This window comes from Glycine max, chromosome 3 (genome assembly GCF_000004515.6).
Source record: "Glycine max cultivar Williams 82 chromosome 3, Glycine_max_v4.0, whole genome shotgun sequence".
Taxonomy (NCBI): Eukaryota; Viridiplantae; Streptophyta; class Magnoliopsida; order Fabales; family Fabaceae; genus Glycine; species Glycine max.
Genome location: NC_016090.4, coordinates 43004031 through 43025217, shown reverse-complemented (window position 1 = coordinate 43025217; position 21187 = coordinate 43004031). Strand labels below are relative to the sequence as shown.

Sequence of the window (21187 nt, the reverse complement as noted above, 5' to 3'; positions counted from 1 at the left end):
TTTTTCTCTCTCTCTTTTGGACTAAAAAGAATAGTCTAGTCATTTGGTGAAAAAAAAAAAACCCAATTCAGGTGGCCCAGGGGATCGAGCCCAGAAACAAAAATTAATGTGAAAGTGAGAGAGGAGTTTGATGTTTTAAGCAAGGAATCCAAGTGAGGATGTTGAATTGATCGTGTTCGTGGACGACATAATGGAAACCGGAGGCAGAAAACTGAAAAGCAGAGAAACGATGGCCTTTGAATCGGTGACGCAGTCAGCACCTCCTCCGAGATCAAGAGGAAGAATCACCTTGCTCGAAAACCCCAAAACACCCTTCGCCCTTGCTCTTCTCTTTGCCGACGCCGTCCTCGTCTCTCTCATAATCGCCTTCGTCCCCTGTAAGTTCCAATTCCACATTCTCCCCTCTCCTTCAAATTCAATTCAACGCAGAAGCTTACGTACCGCGCGTTTATTAATTAATTTCAGATACGAAGATAGATTGGGACGCTTACATGTCACAGGTTACCGGGTTTCTCGGTGGAGAACGAGATTACCGCAACCTCAAGGGTGACACTGGTCCTCTCGTCTACCCTGCTGGCTTTCTCTACATTTACTCTGCTTTCCAGTATCTTACCGAAGGACAAGTTTACCCTGCTCAGGTCACTCATCTTTTGCTTCCTTTTTAATAAAGCAACTGATTGATGCCTTATGTTATTATGTCTTTTCTCATTGCAGATTTTGTTCGGAGTGTTGTATATCGTTAACTTGGCAATCGTTCTCGCCGTCTATGTCAAAACTGATGTGGTAAGGATATCATATTATTTTCTTTTGGTTTATTATTGATGTTGATTCTCTATTGTTTTTGGAAACTGACGTGTCTCACAGGTTCCGTGGTGGGCACTTTGCTTGCTTTCTCTGTCGAAAAGAGTGCATTCTATCTTCGTGCTTCGTTTATTTAATGACTGTGTGGCCATGACACTTTTTCATGCTGCATTGCTCTTACTCGTGCACCGTAGGTGGAATCTTGGGTTGATTTTGTTTAGGTAAATGCTCTCTTCCTAGGCTCGTTTTTTTGTTGCAAGGATATAATGTTTACGTGGCTTCTCGTGATTATTTGTTAGTGGAGCTGTTTCGGTGAAGATGAATGTGCTTCTTTATGCTCCTCCTTTGCTGCTTCTCATGCTGAAGGTACGTACATTCTTGCAATATTTACAGTTAGGGTATGTTGCATTCTTTGACTTGTTACGTGATGGTGCTCATGTACCCTGCTTTTTTTCTTCACACATGCAGGCTATGGACATCAGTGGCGTGTTATTGGCATTATCTGGTGCAGCACTGGTTCAGGTCACTTACTTTTCAGTTTCTTTTGTATATTTGTGATGCTATAGTCGCGTGCTGTTGGTATTTTCATCATACAATATGCTTTTACAGAGTGCGCAAATCTTTAGAAACCTTATGGTTGGGTATTTTTTGTCTTAAAATAATCTTTCCATATTGTCAGGTGAGTTTCTCTTGGGCTTCAACATTGATTGGTTCTCTAGAGTGAGCAATGTCCAATTTTGGTAATGTTAGTTATAACTCCTATATGGTTAACTACTGCTACAGATATTACTGGGACTTCCTTTCCTGGTTTCATACCCAGTTACATACATATCAAGAGCCTTCAACCTTGGCCGTGTCTTCATCCATTTCTGGTACTTATTTTTTAAGTTTGCACTTTGATGTATACTTGATGTGATAACCATGAACACTGCAAACAAATTTAGCTTTTAGTATAATCTAAAGCCCTTTTCTCTGTGGTCAAACAATTATGAATGGGAGAAGAGAAAGATTGCAATTAAGGGTATCTAAAATTTTATTTTATGCAAGGATCATCAACCTTCTGGCACTTGGGAACAACATATTTAGATAGGTGCTTCTAGATGCAAGTATACATTGCTAATAAGCCGCTGAAGATATGGTGTCTTATGGTGGGTGATCGGAGTTACTGTTTACATTTTTTGGGTTGGGTGGATTTGTGATTTTCTGGCGAATGGTCATATATTACACACATTACCTGTACCATTTAATTTAATTGAGTGTTTCATTTCTATTTAAACATCAAAGGATTTAGTGTAGGATCTTGATGTTGGTGTATTGAGTTTGTGCTACCCTTATGTTTGAGGATGTAAGTGTATTTTGCCTTTCTTTTAGTAGGTTCAGTTAGGTGTTCCTGATGTATTATTTCAATTTTATGTTATCAGGTCTGTTAACTTCAAATTCATCCCTGAACCAGTATTTGTGTCCAAGGGATTTGCAATCTTTTTGTTGGCTGCTCACCTCATATCACTTGCTTCATTTGCGCATTATAGCTGGTGCAAGTAGGTATAAAAGTTTTATTTCATATTGTTTTATTTTTTCTATACAGAAAATGCTAGCAACCCCCTTGGACTATAGGTCACTTGATCAAAACCCATTTTTGGTGTAAAACTCTGTTAAGACTTCTTGAACTTACCAAACTGTACATATTGACTACCAACAGGGGCTTTCTGCACATGCATGAGGGGTTATTTGTTGTTTTGCTCTAAGAGCTTGCCCAATTTATTAAATTTAGGGAGTTGAATTACTGAGTTTTAAGGATTTTCTGCTATTAACCTATAGTAGGAGGGTTTATATGTATTTTAGAAAAAAAAATAAACTTAATTTATCTTACCAAGTTATAGATTTGATAAGTTCTTTATCTTCTGTTTAAACACAATAGATAATGAGAACTAGCAATGCTTTTATTGTACCAAATGTTGGGCAGTGAAGTGTGATCAAGAGCATAAAACCAAGGGCTGTTGTGATGCTGAGTATACATGCTAGAATATAAGATGAATCAATGTATTAGAGAGATGAGGATTAACAATTATTTAGGAAAAGATGATAGTAATGCATCTAAGATGGTTTGACCATGTTGGAAGAAGACCTATAGAAGCTCAAATGAGTAGAGTTGATTAGATAAAGGATAGCCTAATAGTTAGGGGTAGAAGAAGACCAAGGAAAGCTTTAAGTGAAACCATTACGGCCATGTTTAGATATACTTCTCCATAAGTATTTATAAGAGAAGAAACTATAAAAGTAAAATGAACTGAGCTTCTCTCATAAGTTAAAAACAACTTCTGCACCTCATCTTTTGAAGAAGTTAGATGAGAGCTTCTATAAAAGTTAAAGTGCATAAGTTGACTTTAACTTGTGGAAAAATTAACTTTTCCTTTTTATTTTCTTCTCCTATAAGCATGATGTAGAATTTAGGTGGGAACCAAAGTACTTATGGAGAACTTTATCCATACAAGGCCTAAAAAGGATTTGGATCTATATGGCTTCTCTAGAGACCTCGTTTTTGACATTACACAACGGCATTGTTTGATCCATGTAGTTAGTCCTACCAAGAGGGAAATGGCTTTTGTAGTTGTTGGTGGTGGTGGTGTGTGACTAATGTTTTAATATTGGCCATGTCATGGACCTGCCTCCCGAAAGTTTCTATCATAACTGGGATATATAGGATTTCATGTATATCTGGATTGAAATATTGATGCAGCTGGATTTTATATGTTCACTTATTTAGTTGCTTACAGACATGAAGGAGGGCTTTGCAACTTCCTGCATTCCAGATATGTCTTTATGAGAATGAAGTTTGCACTTTTCTTCTCTTCCTCTTTTTCTAAGGTCGGCAAGAGCAGTTCATCATCCCTCAAGATCCTTAATAAAGAACGTAAGTAATCAGTCTCATGTAGGATTTGAGAAGATAACATTACTTCCCCTTTTTGTGACCTGTGATGCTAAGTTTTGACTTTTGCTCAGATATTGTGACAACTATGTTTGTTGGGAACTTCATTGGCATTGTATGTGCTCGGTCGTTGCATTATCAGTTCTATTTGTGGTGAGTCTACTGGGAATGTCCTTCTGTTAATGATACAACTACTAGCTTGCTGCTTGTTTATTTTTACTCATCAAAATAATTTATAAAGGGAAAAAACACCTTTTGTAACAGAGTCTGGTTATAATCATTCTATTTTCCCTTTATTGGCCAATTACTAAGTCTCTTATAAACTGGATCGTATTTTCTCATAAATTATTTACATTCTTTTATGTTGAACCTTTTTGAACTAATTCTGGTAGACAGATATTGTGCACACCACAAAACAGTTGTTCCCATTTTTGGTTGAGTGATGTTATAAATCTGTCATTTATTAGAAAAGTTCTAAATGAAAAAGTAAATACGTTTAATGCTTATCATACAAAAGAAGTAGAAGGATTAGGAGGATTTAGAATTATTATTTGTGATTTTGTATTCTAAAAAGTACAGTGGTGCCAACTCTTGTAATTTGGCTTATGGTACAGGTACTTCTATAGCTTGCCCTACTTGTTGTGGAGAACGAATTACCCTACATTGCTGCGGTAGATTAACCCACATCCCCTGCTTTCGTTTATTTTTGTTAACGATTTTATTTTGTTTTGATTCGTAAATAATCGATTTCTCTCATGTTCAAGCAGTTTGATTTTGTTCGTGGGAGTGGAGCTGTGCTGGAATATCTATCCTTCGAACAGCCTTTCTTCAGCGTTACTTCTTTGTCTTCACACAATTATTCTCTGGGGTTTGTGGTCTGCTCCACCTGAGTATCCTTATGAAGAAAATAAACCATCCTCTCACAAAAACAAATAGAAGTTCAAATTTCAAAGGTTGCTCTCCTATTTTGTGGAGGAAAAAGGATGACTTGGACAAATGAGTTTTGATTTTCCCCTTATCACTCCTTTCCCTTTGATGTAGATGTTTGTGATGTATCTTGGAGCAAGCCTAAGGACTTGGATGTAAAACAGAATATAGGAGCGACAATTCTTTAGATATTTTGATTTTTTTTTTTCACTTCCATCGTTAACTTTGAAAGTTTTGCACTTAGTAATTAAGTGATGAGTGCATCTTAAAAGGAATTATTGACATTTAGTAGAATAAATGAATTGGTATCGAGGGAAAAAAAATCTGTTGATATTTGATGACTCAAATGAGGAAATGAGAATTTTCAGTGTCTAATATAGGTTGTTATTAGACACTGAAAAGCGACTATTTTTCTTCTTTTTATAATGTTAAAAATGATTAATAGTAATTCTTTTTCTCCTTATGCTTGATTCTAACGTGACATAATAAACCACTCTTAATGGAGTGAAATGGCATAATAAATGACCATGCTATGACCAATCATTTGAATGGAGTGGAAAAATGCTGGAAGACTCTTCATCTATTTTTTTAAAATGACGAAATGGTCCATCGATATTTTATTTTAAAATTGAAATGCTGTAGATAAGCAGCTCTATTATTGTAATTATAAAGAATGGTATAAGCTAATAAGAAAAAGAGAATAATAAATCAAGATAAAGAAAAGGCTACACTGTTTACGTGAAATTTAGTAAGCATTGGCCATGAAACAAGAGAGAAAATGAAGAGAGAGTAATTTAAAAATTCTGTACACTCTAAAATCTAAATAGAAATTATTTCAAATCTAATTTTTATTTTTATTTATTTTATAAAATGAAGGTGTTCTGTCTGTGTTAGTTCTGTAATTACAAATTTACACTTGTGGCCCACTGAATGAAGAATATAAGGATTAAATGGACCCGAGTGTGAGTGCCCCTCCTTCGTTCGCATTTTAGGCATTGAAAACTAATTGAAGGAGTTGCAGTCCAGCGTTGATCAGAATCAGAGCATGGTTAGGTTCTCTCTTTCTCATTCGTATTCCTTGCGTGGCTTTATTCTGCAACTGTTCTCATACACGAGTATCATTTTTAATATTTAAGCGATTAGGTTTTTCAAAATCCAATGAACCGGGTCTAAATGTGCCCGTTAAGCCCTAGACATGTCCATGCTCAATAATTTAGAGTATCATTAACGATTCAGTTTCCATTTTAAGTTAGTATGGCTTAATTAGGGATCTTCTGTTCTGCGCTATGAATATTTTGGAGCCTATTGCATTGCATGGATAAATGTCATTTGAATTTTATTTCACTTTTTTATGTTTTGGTTCCTTTTTCATTCGTAATCTTCCCTTTTGATAACAGGACGGGCATGATTCAGAAGACCCAAAGCAAAGCACTGCTGATATGACAGCTTTTGTAAGTTGTGAAGCATCTTGAATTAGTTAATGGTTTTGTTCTATGATTTCATCTGCATGTGTTAATGTTAATGTCAATAATGCTAGTAGCTGGTTTTCCACTACTATTCCATTTTCCCGCCATGAGAGTGGGAATAGTATGCAAATTGGTCTACCTGATGGCAACATTTGAGAACAATTTTAGATTACTAGTTTAATGTTCTGAGCCATCTCTGCTGATTGGTTGTCCCAAAGTCCTTGATGAGAGTGGGAATATGAAAATTGATGTGTCTGTTGTTAACATTTGGGAACAGGTTTTTAGTTAGATGCTTTAATTGTTGCTCTTGATGTCAACTTTTGACCTTTGTCTGCTTCTCTCTCTCTTCAGGTGCAAAATCTTCTTCAGCAGATGGTGAGTTGTATACTCTAGGCTTGTAGTTCTGCATTGCTGATTTTCAGTATGTATTTCACTGCTGCTAACAAGAATTTTGTTTCCAGCAACTTAGGTTCCAGACAATGTCTGACTCCATCATTTCTAAGAATATCCTTTTTAGACACTCTTCAAGTTGATAAAGTATGCTAATCTTGAATAGGAAGTTTTCAAAGAAATTAATTTCCGAAAAATGGTAATTCATGATATTGATTTTTCCCTGAAATAAAATGATTCAAAGAGGTCAGATGACAGGATATTCATTTGTGATTTTAGTTGCCTTTTATATTTTTAGGGCAACTCTATTATACTATATAATAGGAATCAAAATTTAAACATATAATACAATGGCATATTTACACAACAGCCCAGGTGGTTTATTATTTCTGCACACAGTTACATCTATAAACTCAAGACATCCACCTGTGCAAGTTGTCATATGTTGGCTAAGCCAGGATGGGCAACGATGCCAATTCTATTACATAATTATTGGTTCAAATTGCTCAAGTAATGTGTTTCTTGACATCGTCATTGCACTTGATGAGATGGGAGACCGTATAAATGAGTTGGAGCAAAGCATCAATGATTTAAGATCAGAGATGGGAGTGGAGAGCACTCCATCACCTGTGGCCCCTGCTAAGCCAAAGGAAGAAGAGTCAAACAAAGAAGAGGGTTCTGCTTGAGTAATGTTACGTGTTCAACTGCCTTGTCTTTTATTTTTGGGTCTCGTGTGATTCATTCAGGATTTTGTTACTGTATATCTAGTGAACTCTCTTTGCTAGCTAAAACATACTGTTCAAACTATGTAAAAATCACAGCACTGTTGGTTTATTGTGTTTTTCCAATTGAAGATGGGCTAGATTGGGTGCTATATATTTGTGGATAGTTCCTATATTTTAAATTGTGATTACTTTATTTCCCTCCTGCCCCTTCTCTTTGCATGTTTTGGGTTGTTTCTGTTCCATCAGTTTTGGGTTGCAAAACCTCTGCGATGCAATCCATGTTCCAAATCATATAAGAATCAATGTGTGCTTTTCAATTTCAAGTTCGCATGTTGGCTCCAGTAGTCAATGACCTAACTTGTTCAGTCCTTTTGTGGATATCTTACACAGCCCCATTCTATTTTGCTGTAATAGTGCTCTGAGAAGTTTGATTCACGTCCCGTTCTCATGGAGCAGGCTCCAACATGGTGCCCGAAAGAAACATAGTCTAGCCTAAAGCTTATTGTTGTTGATTTCAGATCAAAATAGAAGCCTATAAGTAAAATAGATATATTCAAGAATTTAATTATGGTAGTATAATCAATTCAGTTATATAATCATAAGGTGCCATGTATACAAGATTGTTGATTTTTGTCATAATTGCTTTAAAAATTATACTAGGTGATTTCTAATTAATTGAACTAGTTTAATCTTTTTATATTTCTGGATTCTTGGAAGATGAGTTGAGCTAGATATATCATATCTTAAACTACTATTCTTCGCACGTGAGGTTCAGTAAGCACCTATTAAAGCAAATAGAGCCCCAGATAATCTATTCAGTGTGGAAAGTTCTTATAGATTGACAAAGTTGACAAGAACAATTTATTTGGTTTGACTACTGTTTACTTACTGTTCCCGATAGTTGCCTAGCTGTTTATGTACATTTTAAAAAAAATAGAAGATTTTGAGATTTGCAAATCTGTATTTAAAACTCAACACTATCTGAATTGGTGACTTTTTTTTATTGATTAAACTCCTCATAAATTATGCTTAATCATGAATGCAAACATTGTAGGTAAACATCCTCTTTGTAACACCCTTTTTAGTTTTTGCTCACCTTGCCTCCCATTTGCGATGGAAACTCTTGTTTAAGGTGGAATAAGCAGTATGAAAGAACACAAATATATTTACAATAGCCACACCAGTTAAGATTAATTTACAGAAAATTACAAAAACAAAAAGGTAAACAACATTCAAAGTAAAACATAACAAACTAGAAGGCAGAGGAGTAAGGAAATGAAAGAGTAGAAAGAAAGCACATGTTTGGGTTGCAGTTCAAATTGCTGTGACAGTCATTCCAATGCACTTCTAACGCATAAGTAACGAGTGAGATCCTTTTGTAAACGTAATTTTGAGCCTTGAAAACGGTAACTCAAACACGCACTAAGTTGTTATTCTAAGAATTACGGCAACGGGTGATGGTGGGGCAGCCACGAGTGTAAGGATTAGCATCTGCACCTGGCTTGCAGTTGTAGTAGGAAGCACCCCTCCTAGAGCATGGCACGGTGTTACGTTGAAGTGCCTTGTAGCTTATATATTGTGAGGTCGCTAGAATGCGCCGGTGGGACTCTGAATCCATTCCAAACTCACCTTCTGCCATGCACTCTTCTATGGAGCTTTGGCATGGTGTTGTTGTCTCAGGCACCCACCTTAGCCGGTGCTCACCTATTGCACCCACTATGGAAGGAAAGATAGACAAAGCTACTACCATGAACAAGGCCAAAAGAAAAGAAACACTTGACATTGTTTTCTAGTGAAGATGGCAGTGAATGTGATGGTGCTCTTATTCTTCTCTAGAGTTTCAAGTGTTTCATTCTTTCTATTCTATCCTTTTATAGAAGCTTACTAGGAGAAACAGCGGGTAAACTTGTTTTAGAAGGGTTTCAGTTTTATAACAAGAGACTATTTTACGGTAATGCCACTTTTTCTTTTTCTTTTTTTGTCTTCAGGATATTAAAATAATCAATACCAATTGTTTGGTTCTCTCAATCTTAGAATAATAATAATATTCTAAGACCCACAACTGAAGAAAATTGAAACTCAACATGTTGATAGCTTATAACCTTCTAGTAAGTATCAAGTTCAAATGTGTTTCGATTGCTAAGAAGAAAGTTGGGTACACGATAAATAAATCATTCAAAACCTACCGAGAAAATGATATTAAGAATGAGGGGGCATCAATGATAGTATGATACTAGGTTTAGATTCAAAGCATTAACTAATTAAGTCTGAAAAGTCTAGTATTGGGCCTAAGATGTATGGGTTACGCAGACAGCTAATTCAATGTTTTGTTGAGTCGGAGCCCTTAAAATTGATGTTGGGTTTGAAATCATGTTGCCCACGACAGGCCACTATAAGTCATTTTACCTGCCAAGTTCCGTTGGCTAATTGACATTAAGGACCAGCTTCTTCTGAAAGCAAACAATCGTGCCTATCCTAAAAGAGCTACATCAATACCATAAGCTCGAATGTTCCACGCAGTTGCTAATAAAATTTAAGGGGGTAATCACTCGATTCTAAATCAAACGAGTTTAGTGATGATAGGTATGTTCCATAGTGAGTGCATCATCCTCTAATTGTGAATGGCCTTAGAGCATGTGTGGAAACCTAAGAAGTTTTTTTTTTTTGTTTAGTTTTTTCTGGAAAAGTTGGAAAATGTTTTTTTTAATGAATCAATATGCACGTTAACACGTGTTGATTCAAGTGACAAAAGCTTGATTATCCTTAAATAAAATCTTGGATTTGAGTTTTAGGAGCGAAGAAAGTAAATCTTGGATTCAAATGTCTTAAGTTTATCTGACTTAACTCAGATCACTTGGTATCCAATATAATTTTAAATACAGAGAATTTAAGACCAGAGAGAGATGTGTTGGTTGTGTTTTGTAACATTTTTTTTTTATAATTTACTACTCAGGTTTTCTATAAATGATAGGATGACTCCTGCTTGCGATGGAGTTGAGTTTATAAAGAACGAAGTTTTTTTTTTTTTTGACAGAACAAAGAATTTTTTTAGAATAATGTAATTTTTTTTGTTATTATGAAACATGACAGTTTTATTAATGTATAATTCAATCGTAATCTAATTATTAGAACACACTTTTTTTAAATACGTTTACTTAATTTTTAGTTATTTAATAACACACAATAACTCTGATAAAAATTAATTGATAGTAGTATATAACCAGCCTCTTATTATTAATTAACATTTTAAAAATTTCCCTAAAAAATAAATGGACAATTTACAAACTTTAATGTCATAATAAAAAACATGAACTCTTTTTATAACCTGAAAAAGACCTCTTTTTATATTTTTGTTCGAACTAGCCCAAAAGACTTGCCCTCAACAGGACCGATATATATAAGAGCGGGGGTAGGAATAGCGTTTTTAGTTGAATGGTATTACTATTACTAATCTAAAGATTAGCCCTTAGGTATAATCAATTAGGATGGCAATAGATGTCAACTCTTGTCGCAATGTCATATCACTCACCAGCACCTAATCTTTACTCTTACTCTTTCGGAAACTAAATTAACTTGAACATCAAAATACCATTTGAGCATGATTATGACCAAGTTTAACTGGCTGTATCAAAATTGATTTAAGTAGGGTAGGGTACTAGAGTTAATAAATTCAGATGCAGTCACTTGTCAATCTCTGACTCTAGTCTAAAAATGCACAACTTCGCTTTAAGTGCATCGTTTTTATTTTTTTTGACAAATTATGTACAACATATTTTTGTCATCAAAATATTTTATCAATATTAATATTCGTCGATAACATTTACTTGATGGAATCACTAGGGTCGGCCAACTCGTGGGAACTGAAGTAATGTACATGAAGTTATAGCTTGAAACCTTGAAACTCAGTGTGATCATTGTATAAAAAAAAAGTTTGTAGTAATCGTGGAGGAATGAATGTACAGTGTTTAGTTTAATAGTCAAGAAAAATATTGCTGTGGGACATTACCAACGACGGTGATACCAGGATTATAATGACACTTGGGACAGGAAAAACAATAATAATACAAATTTGCACCCTCTGAATTCTCAACAATACTTCTCATCTTTCTATCTTGCTTAAAAATGCCTCCATTGGTGGTAGCTCCTTCACAATTTGCTGCCAATCAGGCATACCCTGTAAATGCATTAGCACTCATTAGTATGTTTCTGTCTTACTGATAGTGCCAGAGTATGACAAACAGTTTTGCAATCAGGGGAGGGAAAAAAAAAAAAAAAGGAAACCTGGTAGTGAATTTCCTTAATTTAAGTACTCGTCACACAAAGTTTCCCTTAAATCAAACTGTTTGTTAACAGTTCATTGTTGAGAAGTAATATATATTGATAATAATATCCCTTAATGCAAATTCAGCTAGTCGAGTGAAAAATGTCCCAATTGCTGACAACTAGGATGTAAAATGAATTCGAAGTACAGCAGTTTCAGAATGATCTTCAAGCTTTGCAAACAAGTTATCACATAAAGAAGACATTCAAAATGATGCTCATAGTTTTTTATGACATCCAGCAAACTAATACATGACAATTCCACAACAATGGGAAGAAAAGAAAAACAACTTTGCTCTGAAGTGGAACTTACCTTCCCTGATCTTCGAACCCGTCCATCTAGGCGAAGTATTATGTACACATCTTCACCAAGTGAAACTCCTTCAGACTTCTGCTGATCTCTTATCCACCTAGTTAAGTTAGCATGAGTTAGCATACAACTATTAGTGACTCTTCTTTTTCTCTCTCTCTCTCTCTCTCCACCTTTCTCTGCCATGCTCTTCTTAGTTTACATCAATCCACCCTTTGACTATATGCTGATGCTAATTTCCCCTCATTTAATGAAGAAATAGATTACAATAGTAGCCAAGAAATCAGAGCATATTACCGTTCCCATTCCACTGGTGATACAACCTCAGCCTTGAACCTAATTTCAGATTTCAACTTCGATTTTGCAGTTATGGACTGCGCTCTCTTCTCAAAATCTTCCTAGCAAAGTTTTATGGGTTAGTGTCATCTCATCAAAGAAACAAAAGCTTTGGATGAAGAGCAGGATTGATGAAGGTAGATGGTACACTGTTACCCCAATAGAAGAAAGAGCTTCAGCTGCCTTTGGCTTTAGGCCAAACCCTTTTTTCTCAAGTTTTGTTTCCTGACCTTCTCCCCAGATAACAGGAACTAACAGAACACCACGCCTAAGGAGCTCAGTTCGAAATCTCTCTGCTCTTTGCATAGCCAAAGAAACTGTTTCCTTTTTTCCTGCTAATATAACCTAAAACCAAAGCTTCAGTAATAGCATGAAACATTCATGTTGAAAAGGAAAAGAACGAAAGGGAGTAAGGTTACCATTTGAAAAGTTATGTGGTGTGGTAATGAAATATTTCTTATAAGTTTTTCTTTTCTATTATCATATTGTATATTTTTTTCTATAAAAGACATATAAGCTCTACGCAGAGAGAAATTTATCAACTCATTTTGTAAAATTGAAAGAATTTTGATAAAGCTCCTCCTTCCTCCCTCATAAATGTCCCATGAGTGTATATGACTTTCATTTTGTTTTGAAATGTCTTAAGGTAATAATCACTTTATATGCAGTATACTTATGATAAACTGATAAATATCAACAAGTAAATAAGTTCAAAATTAATTACCTTGTGAGTGTGTATGTATCTATGTACGTATATAAAATCATTTAAAATTCTTGTTAGTTGCCATTTATTCGTGATGCACATGTTTTGAAGCCCCCCCCCCCCACCCCCCTCCCCTTTTCTATGCTTCAAAACCTAATACAGGAGAAATATTTAAGTTACTGCAAGAACCCCCTCCTCCAAGAAAAGTGAAAAATAGAAGAGAAGAAAAAGGAGACAGAAATGAACAAGTGTATAAATAGTAAAGCAAAAAGAAAAAACCCAACATAATGTGGTAGAGAGAGAGAGAACAGAGCAGAGGTAAAAAGAACACAGATACTGACTGGTCGAACTGTATCTCGTAGCTGCACAAGTTCAACTACACGATTAGTTGAAAGGCACAAAGGCAACCTTGATAGTGTCTCATCTCGAGATATTTGTGCAAGTTGTTCCTCCTCTTTTTTATTGTCCCAAAAGAATAATGCCACAAGAACAACAATACCTGCACATTGCTGATTCTGGTGCTTAGTCATTTAATGAAGCAATGTAAAAGGTATTTTCTCAGATACTACATTGCAATTATCTTGAAAGAGAACAAACACACACAAGCAACAAAGAGACAAAGACACAGAGAGAGTAACACTAAATTTAGTAAGTATAAATTGATCCTGAATTGTTTTTCAGGGAGCTAAATAGATCATTGTTCACCTCCAATATTAATGGCAGCATTCCCAGCAGTTGCCAAGAGATCAGGAGCACCATCACCACCATTAATTGCACGTAATAGCCTGGGCAAAGTAAAAAACAATGATATTCCTGCGGCTGCTGTAAATGCTACATAAAAGAATCTCCTAACCCCACGAAATGGTGCTTGGACTTCACTAATAAGTTTTAGATCTCGCCGAAAACTGTAGCCGATATCTTCCCCACCCAGCCTAGCCTGGTTACATGGCAGGACAGTAATAATAATCAATGCTAAAAACTTCTCATATTTTACATTCAATTAGACAGAATTATAATGAGGGAGATAAGTTCCTTTCAAATGATTTTCCCCCAACTATGAATGTTATCCTTTCATATTTCAGGCTGTAAAATAGTAGAAAATTAGCAATTGGGGCAAGGGGAGGAAAAATAAGAGGCAAATACTTTTTATATCAACTGTTTTACAGAATATATTAATCTTCAGAACACTACTGTTAGAGATATATACTAAGTTATTCATGGACCTTCATTTAACAGCTAAACTTTTAGGAAAATTGGTCATTGACAGCTATATTAAAGCACACAAAGATCAGACAACTTAGCATTACAAAATGCTTGAGAACTATTAAGGAAACCTCTTCTTGTAGTTCTTTGAATTCAGGCAAAGCTCTGAAAGAGGCCAAGTCAGGATCATTGAGAATTGTACCAAATTTTAGATCGTATTCCCTCAAAGCAGTGCGGAGACAATCGGCTGCTTTCTTTCCTTCTCCCCTTTATGAAAATAATGACCAGACAACATTTAGATTAGAATGCAAAGATAAAAATAGAAGTATTCGCTAACCAGTCCCCCGTGAAAACCAATTGATTTTTTTTGTCATATGATTTATTATATCAAGAAAATACAAGGAACCGAGGAAATTCAATAATTTTAGAGATGCCCACTTGCTTAGTCATTCCTTGCCTTACCATTTCACAATATACAAGTCCCATGACTCAAGTAGTGTGTTCAGTCTGACTGAATAAGAACTACCACCGTATAATAACACTAACAAATTCTATTAAACCGGTGAAAATACTAATTAGTAATTACCTGCTGAAAATTGTGTAATCCATACTCATCCATTGTTAAAAAAAAAAAACTTCATACCTGTATGCATGGCAGCAAGCTTTGTTGTAGTACGCAGCTTGGGCCTCCACCGGATTAGGGTTCAAGGAAAGTGCTGCTTCAAACTGGGCCAAAGCATCTTTAACCTGAAAAATCCAATGAGGAAAAAAAAGGAACTTTTAAGGCCCCACTTAAACTACATGGTTCTACTAAAGAGGAAAACAGAAGAATGAAGAGAGTGGAAGGAAAGGTTGAAGATAATAATAATACCCGTCCCTTGGAGAAGAGCTCAAGGCCCAAATTGACGCAAGATTCAGCAGTTTGAGTATCAGCTTCTGGGGTCTGTGATGAAGAGCATGAAATCAGAGAATATTGAATCTTTTTGCGTGAACGTAGGAGAATTGAACTGTGAGGGGGAATGCATGGCCTTGTTATATTTCTCCAATTTAATTCTGTGAAGCATAGGAATTGCTGCACTGCAACCACAGCCATTGCCAAGTTTCATATCTTCTTTCCTTTAAGTGCTGTGTTACTGCTATTAACGTGTTATCCAAACAAGCCACAATCTGAACCTTCAGTTTTTGCCAATTTTAGAAACGGACGGCGAGGATCTTAAGCTACAGAGCTCCCTGATTTTGATTGCTACGACGCCGTTTCGTTTCATATCTTCTTTTCATTTTCTTCATAACCATGAAATTTGAACATAAAACTCCTATAAACTACTTAGATTTTCTAGCACTAAATCAACTGATGATAATTTATGAACATAAGTTAATATTATCTTATAAAAAAATGTTTTACTTTTCTCATCACTTTCTTTTTGTTTAAGAGAAACTTAATAAACAACTTGATGAAAATTTATGAATAAGTATTTTATTATAAAAACAGTGTATTTCACTTTTTATAATTATTTGAATAAATAGTCATTTTTAGAGCGCTGATAAATATGACAAAAAAAAAGTGAAAAAAAAAATATGACAAATTTATTTATTGGTTAACTTCGATCTATTAATATGAATGAAAGACCATATTAATATGAATGAAAGACCATATATGATGCATTCAAATCTGGGAACTAAAATAATTATTTTCTTCTTCGTTTGAGAAAAACCTATTCAAGGTCTTCATTTACACATTCATAAAGAATCTAAAACAGATTAACGAGGTGCTGATGTGACATGCAAATAGCGTTATGGTCAGGGAAGCATCTGTCTATGGCAGGGCGTGAAGTGTTGGTCACAGCCGTGCCGCGAGCAATACCGGCATACTGTATGAGCACCTTTCTAATTCCCATTTCCTTGGCGGAGGAGATCCAGCGCATGATTAATTCGCTTTGGTGGGGCTGTAACCGAGGCGAAGGAAGAGGCATCAAGTGGTTGAGTTGGGATAGATTGGCGGTGAGGAAAGAGTTTGGTGGTATGGGTTTCCGACACTTTTTTGGGTTCAGCCTAGCCATGCTAGCGAAGCAAGGGTGGAAGTTAGCTTCCGACCCAGATGCTATAATTTCGAGAGTTTTCAAAGCTAGATACTACCCTCAAGGGGTCTTCTTGGAGGCTTCGTTAGGCCATATCCAAACTATGTGGCGTAGCATCCAAGCTTCTCAGGTGGACTCAAATGGAAGGGAATCAGCATTTGAGATCCGTGGTTGCGTGATTATGATAATTCTTATGTTTCTAGCAGCCCAGTAGCGGGAACTGAACATTGGTGTGTTGCTGACATTATTAATGTTGATACAGGGAGTTGGAATTTGCAGCTTGCAACCCAATTGTTTTAGCAACGAGATATCGATGAGGTGTTCAAAATACCCATCTGCAAGGAGCTAGGGGAAGACCATGTCATATGGAAGTTGAGTAAGGATGACTGTTTTCTGTAAAATCAGCCTATTTTTATCTCATGGAGTCTGTTTTTGAGAGCTCCCACCTCAAAGTAGCAGGTAGATGGAAGGATCTCTGGAAGCTTCAAGTGCCAAACAAGGTGAAAGTGTTCCTTTGGAGGGCTGTCCGAGGATGCCTTCCTACGCGTCTAAGACTTCAGACTAAAGGGGTTGTGTGTACAGGTATTTGTCCTCTTTGCCTAAATAATCTGGAAAATGAATGGCATTGTTTAGTGGCCTGTCCTAGTAATCTGGTCTGTTGGAAGCTTGCTGGTTTTTGGAATGTTATTAGAGTGCAGGTGGACAGTGCAGATAGTTTTGATGATCTGATTTTCAGATTATTAGCTAGCATTTCAAAAGCTAAGATAAGCCAAGTGGTTATGCTGATGTGGGTCTTATGGTGGAGAAGCAATGGTAAAGTGTGGGAGGATGCTGACAGATCCCCCTCAGTCACTGTTCGCAGGGCCACAAATTGCTTAACTGATTGGGGAAAGTGTCATAGAAGGAGAGTTAGTGTGCCTCAACGTCAAATTAGTCCTCCTCAGTGGGTAAAGCCTCCACTGGTTTTTGCTAAATGTAATTTGGATGCTGCTGTTTTTGGTAACCAGAGACGTTTTGGTCTTGGTATGTGCTTGCGTGATAGTTTAGGCAGATTCATCATTGCTAAATCAGTTCTAGTAGAAGGTATGCTACAACCTGTTGAGGCCGAAGCCTTGGGTTATCAATATGTTTTTTTTAATCAGATTGTAAAGCTGTGGTTGATAGTTTAAATACTTACTGTACAGCTCAATCAGAGTTAGGAGCCATTCATAGATTGTGCGAAGATAGGCTTTTTTTTTTTTTTTTACAAACATAGAGATATGTTTTACTAGGAGGCAAACAAATGGTGTGGCCCATTCCTTAGCTAGGGAGGCACAATTTCATGCTAGCAACCAGCTTTTTGAGAACATTCCTGCTTGTATTCAGGATCTTATTATATCTGATATGAATTAAGTTTTCTGTTTCAAAAAAATTGCTATTGCATGATGACATATTGACACTAGATCTTCTTTTCAGGGATAATTAAGGATATATTTCATATAATTCATGATTCTTAATGAATTCAATTTAGGATAACACGTCACTTTCTTAAAGACGCTTTAGTCTTCAGCGGCAATGTTCATCTGAGAAATTAGATTTAGTAAATCTACACGCTTCGGAGAGTGTCCCTCATTTTGTGAAGTCATACGCTTGTTTCATAGTGTAATAATTGTAGTCCGGCATGCGCATAGCAATTTTTGTTTTTTATTTTTAAAAAAAGAAAAGACAGATTGTGAAAGCACTGGAATAGCATTTTTGTCTATTAGCGTGTTTGGAAATGGATTAAGACGAGGTTTTTCATATCAAAATGAACCTTATAACTGTGTTTTGGGGTTTCCACGTCAATAATGTAATTTGTTGGCTGTATAACGTGTTCTTAAACATTCTACAGTGTTCAGTTCATTGCAATGCAAAAGAGAATTTGAATGACGAGTCACCAGTGACAAGTGACATTGTTATATTTTTTTCGTCTCTTCTATTTCTGCACGTTGCAAAAAATTTCCTGTTTCTTTTTATTTGATTCATTTTCAACCCCGTCAATCATACAACATCGATTATATCCTTTTCGTTCCGGAGGGCAAAGGAGAAGAATTTTGGAATCTAAGACAAGATTACATGCTTAAGGTATCTAAGCAACAAGATCATTAGTTGCACTAATTTTGGTTCTCAATTCTCATTTGGTGAGTCCAGTTATACCACATCAGATTTTAGAGTTTCAATAACTTTCTACTCTAATAGTAAAACCACTTAAGAATTTAAAATGTGTTCCACATATTACTCCACACTTTTATACTTTGTTGTAGAAAAGCAATATTTTAATGTTAAGAACTGATTCTTACATTAGAACTGATCTTACACTGGCTACAAGCGTTTCTTACCACCAAGGAATAGCTATGCTCTAAATCCAATCTAAAATATGGTCAGTACCCACATCGAGAATGTTTCTTCGGAGATAGTGAAAGGGCAAATACATAGTTTCGATTGGACCAGTTCTACTTATCCATCGAAAGCGATCCTTGTGATTTTGTAGAATACATTCATCTACCTAAACAGAAACAAAAGTGTGGATAAAACCGATTCTCAAAGAATTTCAAACTAATAGTACATACCTTTTATTTATTCAAATTAAAGGAAGATCAATTATTTTGTTCAATGTAGCGCTTGGCTCCATCCAAAGTATTCTTCAGCAACATTGTGACTGTCATTGGACCTACACCACCAGGAACTGGAGTAATCCAACCAGCAACTTTAGATGCTTCCCCAAAATCTACATCTCCAACAAGCCTGTAACCTGACTTCTTTGTTGGGTCATCAACAGCATTTGTGCCAACATCTATCACTGCAGCTCCAGGTTTGATCCAACTGCCCTTGATCTAAAAAGATAAAGAATTTCACTAAGCACAAGTAAACTCTCCATTAGGAAGAAAATTGGCAGTAACTACTCGATGGGATGTGAAGCACTGAAGCACAAAAATTTCAAAAACAATGTTTCTTTTTGTCCAGACACTGTTTATACCAATGTCATGATAGGAAGATCAACTTAATTTTAAAAAATCCCATTGAACAGTACTAAGGGCTAAAATTTGAAACTCCACAGCACAAGAACTTAGAATAGAGATGCAGATAAAGCATATTATATTTTGCTACTTTAGTTACCATCATCGGCTGTCCTGCTGCTGCAATAACAATATCTGCTTCACGTATGATACTTTCTGGCTGACTTGTGTGTGAATGAATAATAGTAACTGTGGCATCTGCTTTCAAAAGCAGCAATGAAGCTGGTAATCCAACTATGTTGCTTCTACCAACCACAACGGCTTTCTTTCCCTTAATACTTACACCACTTCGTTGTAATAGTTCAATACATGCCTGCATACAAATAGCAAACGTGAATGAGATTTTGGAGACACTATTTCAAAAACTAAATTGTATTCAGCAGACTTAAATCAAAACAAGAAAAAGAATAAATTAGAGCAACCTTCCCATTCCCATAGGTTCAGTGAGGATCACAGAGAATTAAGTAACAAGTATAAAAAGCCTTTTACTTTTAGGAAGAATGAAGGATATATCCAACTCAATTGTTCTAAGGGTCTGTTTGGATAAGTTTCTTTAAAAGTACTTCTAAGAAAATAAAAATGACAAGATAACTAGATTAGTTGTGTTTTCCCCTCTTCTAAGCATGTGAAATTCATTCGAATTGTTGACATAATAATTGAATGTATTCCAAAAAAAATCACATTAAAGAGCATTTGCCTTGGGAGTGCAGGGAAGGAACAGGGGGTCTCTGCCTTTCATTGCAAGCTTGCCAATGTTCAAAGGATGAAAACCATCTACATCCTTCTCAAGGCTGATTTCAGTCAGAACTTCCTCTTCATTTATGTGCTTAGGCAACGGGAGCTGAACCAATATACCTGCGGATATTAACAAACCAATCCTCACAATAAAAAAAAAAGGTCCAAAACAAAAAGTAGAATTAATATTTAAAATAGCACATGCATGAAAAAGAAGTAGGTGTATAGGCCTGTAAAGTAATTAAGGCACAAAAATGTGAGGTTAATTGATAAGTGTGATGAAAATTGAAGGGGAAAGAGGTAATAAAAGAGTGTAATAAGTGACGAACCATGTACGTCAGGGTTAGCATTCAACTGGTGAACTTGTTTGATTAGTTCAGCTTGGGAGACTTGTTCGGGAAGGTCCACATCGAAGGATTTGATTCCCAATTCAGCGCATGCCTTTCTCTTCATTCCAACATAGCTCTGTGAATCTTTTCTGTTCCCTACTATCACCACCGCTAATCCCGGAACCTGCAACATTTACACTCGCAATTGTTTACTATATATTGGAGAATCGCGATTCTTGTTTTGGGAGAGAGAAACGAAAATAAGGGGTTACCTTGCCGTATTTTTGAGAGAGCTGGCGCACCTCGTCGGCGATTTCAGATCGGATGGTTTGCGCAACGGCTTTGCCGTCGATTACGGTGGCCATTTGATCGGAGAGGGGCTGAGAGGTTTCTATTACTCTTATCACTTGGCAAATTGTGGCTATGACTTACTCCTCTATGTATATTACAATTTTTACTCCACTAATCACATCACACACGCCCACGCACGTGTAAAAAATAATACATAAATAAATTTTATTAAAAAAAATTATATATATATATATATATGAAAAATTATATTTAACTGTATTTTTGGTATGAATTCCATTAATTTTATAATGTTATAAATGAGTTAAGGAAGGTAAGGTAACTCAGGTAAGTGTAAAACAAAATATACCAATGTGTTATTCATTATTAAATTTTAAGAAATATAAATATAATTTATCCAATAAATGAATGTTTACCAAAAATTATTAAACAACTTCAAAAGTCACATAATGTTTTAAGTAAATTACTATAGTAATTTATAAGCTACTTTAACTAACTTGTAAGCTAATTTGACAAAAAAAACTTATTTTATACATAAAATTATTTTAATAGTTTCAAGTTTATTTTATTAGGTCACTTCAATTAGCATGTAATAAT

At 35.7% G+C, this 21187-nt stretch overlaps 6 protein-coding genes across 8 annotated transcripts; 3 read left to right on the top strand and 3 right to left on the bottom strand.

Annotated features, from left to right (window-relative positions):
- The first annotated feature begins 61 nt into the window (after positions 1–61).
- LOC100785253 (dol-P-Man:Man(5)GlcNAc(2)-PP-Dol alpha-1,3-mannosyltransferase) lies at positions 62–4977 on the top strand. Its single transcript, XM_003521511.5, has 12 exons — positions 62–377; positions 466–638; positions 715–783; positions 865–1022; positions 1101–1167; positions 1270–1323; positions 1585–1673; positions 2223–2339; positions 3576–3712; positions 3802–3880; positions 4342–4398; positions 4495–4977. Exons 1-12 carry the CDS (start codon positions 191–193, stop codon positions 4661–4663), a joined length of 1356 nt encoding a protein of 451 aa, XP_003521559.1. The 5' UTR covers positions 62–190; the 3' UTR covers positions 4664–4977.
- A 574-nt stretch (positions 4978–5551) lies between these two features.
- On the top strand, positions 5552–7384 carry LOC100781854 (heat shock factor-binding protein). Its single transcript, XM_006577077.3, has 5 exons — positions 5552–5702; positions 6052–6105; positions 6472–6495; positions 6582–6624; positions 7051–7384. Exons 1-5 carry the CDS (start codon positions 5700–5702, stop codon positions 7194–7196), a joined length of 270 nt encoding a protein of 89 aa, XP_006577140.1. The 5' UTR covers positions 5552–5699; the 3' UTR covers positions 7197–7384.
- Positions 7385–8670: 1286 nt separating this feature from the next.
- Positions 8671–9018, bottom strand: LOC100784715 (rapid alkalinization factor). The gene has a single exon (XM_003521510.2). It carries the CDS (start codon positions 9016–9018, stop codon positions 8671–8673), a length of 348 nt encoding a protein of 115 aa, XP_003521558.1.
- Positions 9019–11118: 2100 nt separating this feature from the next.
- LOC100784188 (protein LOW PSII ACCUMULATION 1, chloroplastic) lies at positions 11119–15242 on the bottom strand. Of its 2 annotated transcripts, XM_003521509.4 has the most exons (9): positions 14979–15241; positions 14751–14854; positions 14239–14374; positions 13610–13841; positions 13246–13403; positions 12358–12546; positions 12163–12263; positions 11869–11965; positions 11119–11409 (listed from the first exon to the last, which is right to left on the bottom strand). In XM_003521509.4, exons 1-9 carry the CDS (start codon positions 15198–15200, stop codon positions 11335–11337), a joined length of 1314 nt encoding a protein of 437 aa, XP_003521557.1. In that variant the 5' UTR covers positions 15201–15241; the 3' UTR covers positions 11119–11334. The 2 variants fall into 2 exon arrangements, 1 of the variants encoding a protein (XP_003521557.1); XR_413689.3 differs by lacking the exon at positions 11119–11409 and having other exon boundaries at positions 11921–11965; positions 12163–12259; positions 14979–15242.
- Positions 15243–15922: 680 nt separating this feature from the next.
- Positions 15923–16531, top strand: LOC102661433 (uncharacterized mitochondrial protein AtMg00310-like). The gene is made up of 2 exons (XM_006577660.1): positions 15923–16357; positions 16445–16531. The coding sequence occupies exons 1-2, from the start codon at positions 15923–15925 to the stop codon at positions 16529–16531; spliced, it is 522 nt and encodes a 173-aa protein (XP_006577723.1).
- Positions 16532–18127: 1596 nt separating this feature from the next.
- LOC100783652 (c-1-tetrahydrofolate synthase, cytoplasmic-like) lies at positions 18128–20824 on the bottom strand. 2 transcript variants are annotated; one of them, NM_001414693.1, is made up of 6 exons: positions 20554–20824; positions 20282–20465; positions 19915–20072; positions 19318–19530; positions 18771–19034; positions 18128–18706 (listed from the first exon to the last, which is right to left on the bottom strand). In NM_001414693.1, exons 1-5 carry the CDS (start codon positions 20644–20646, stop codon positions 18798–18800), a joined length of 885 nt encoding a protein of 294 aa, NP_001401622.1. In that variant the 5' UTR covers positions 20647–20824; the 3' UTR covers positions 18128–18706; positions 18771–18797. The 2 variants fall into 2 exon arrangements, with proteins under 2 accessions (NP_001401622.1, NP_001239823.1); NM_001252894.3 differs by having other exon boundaries at positions 18128–19034.
- Positions 20825–21187: the final 363 nt, after the last annotated feature.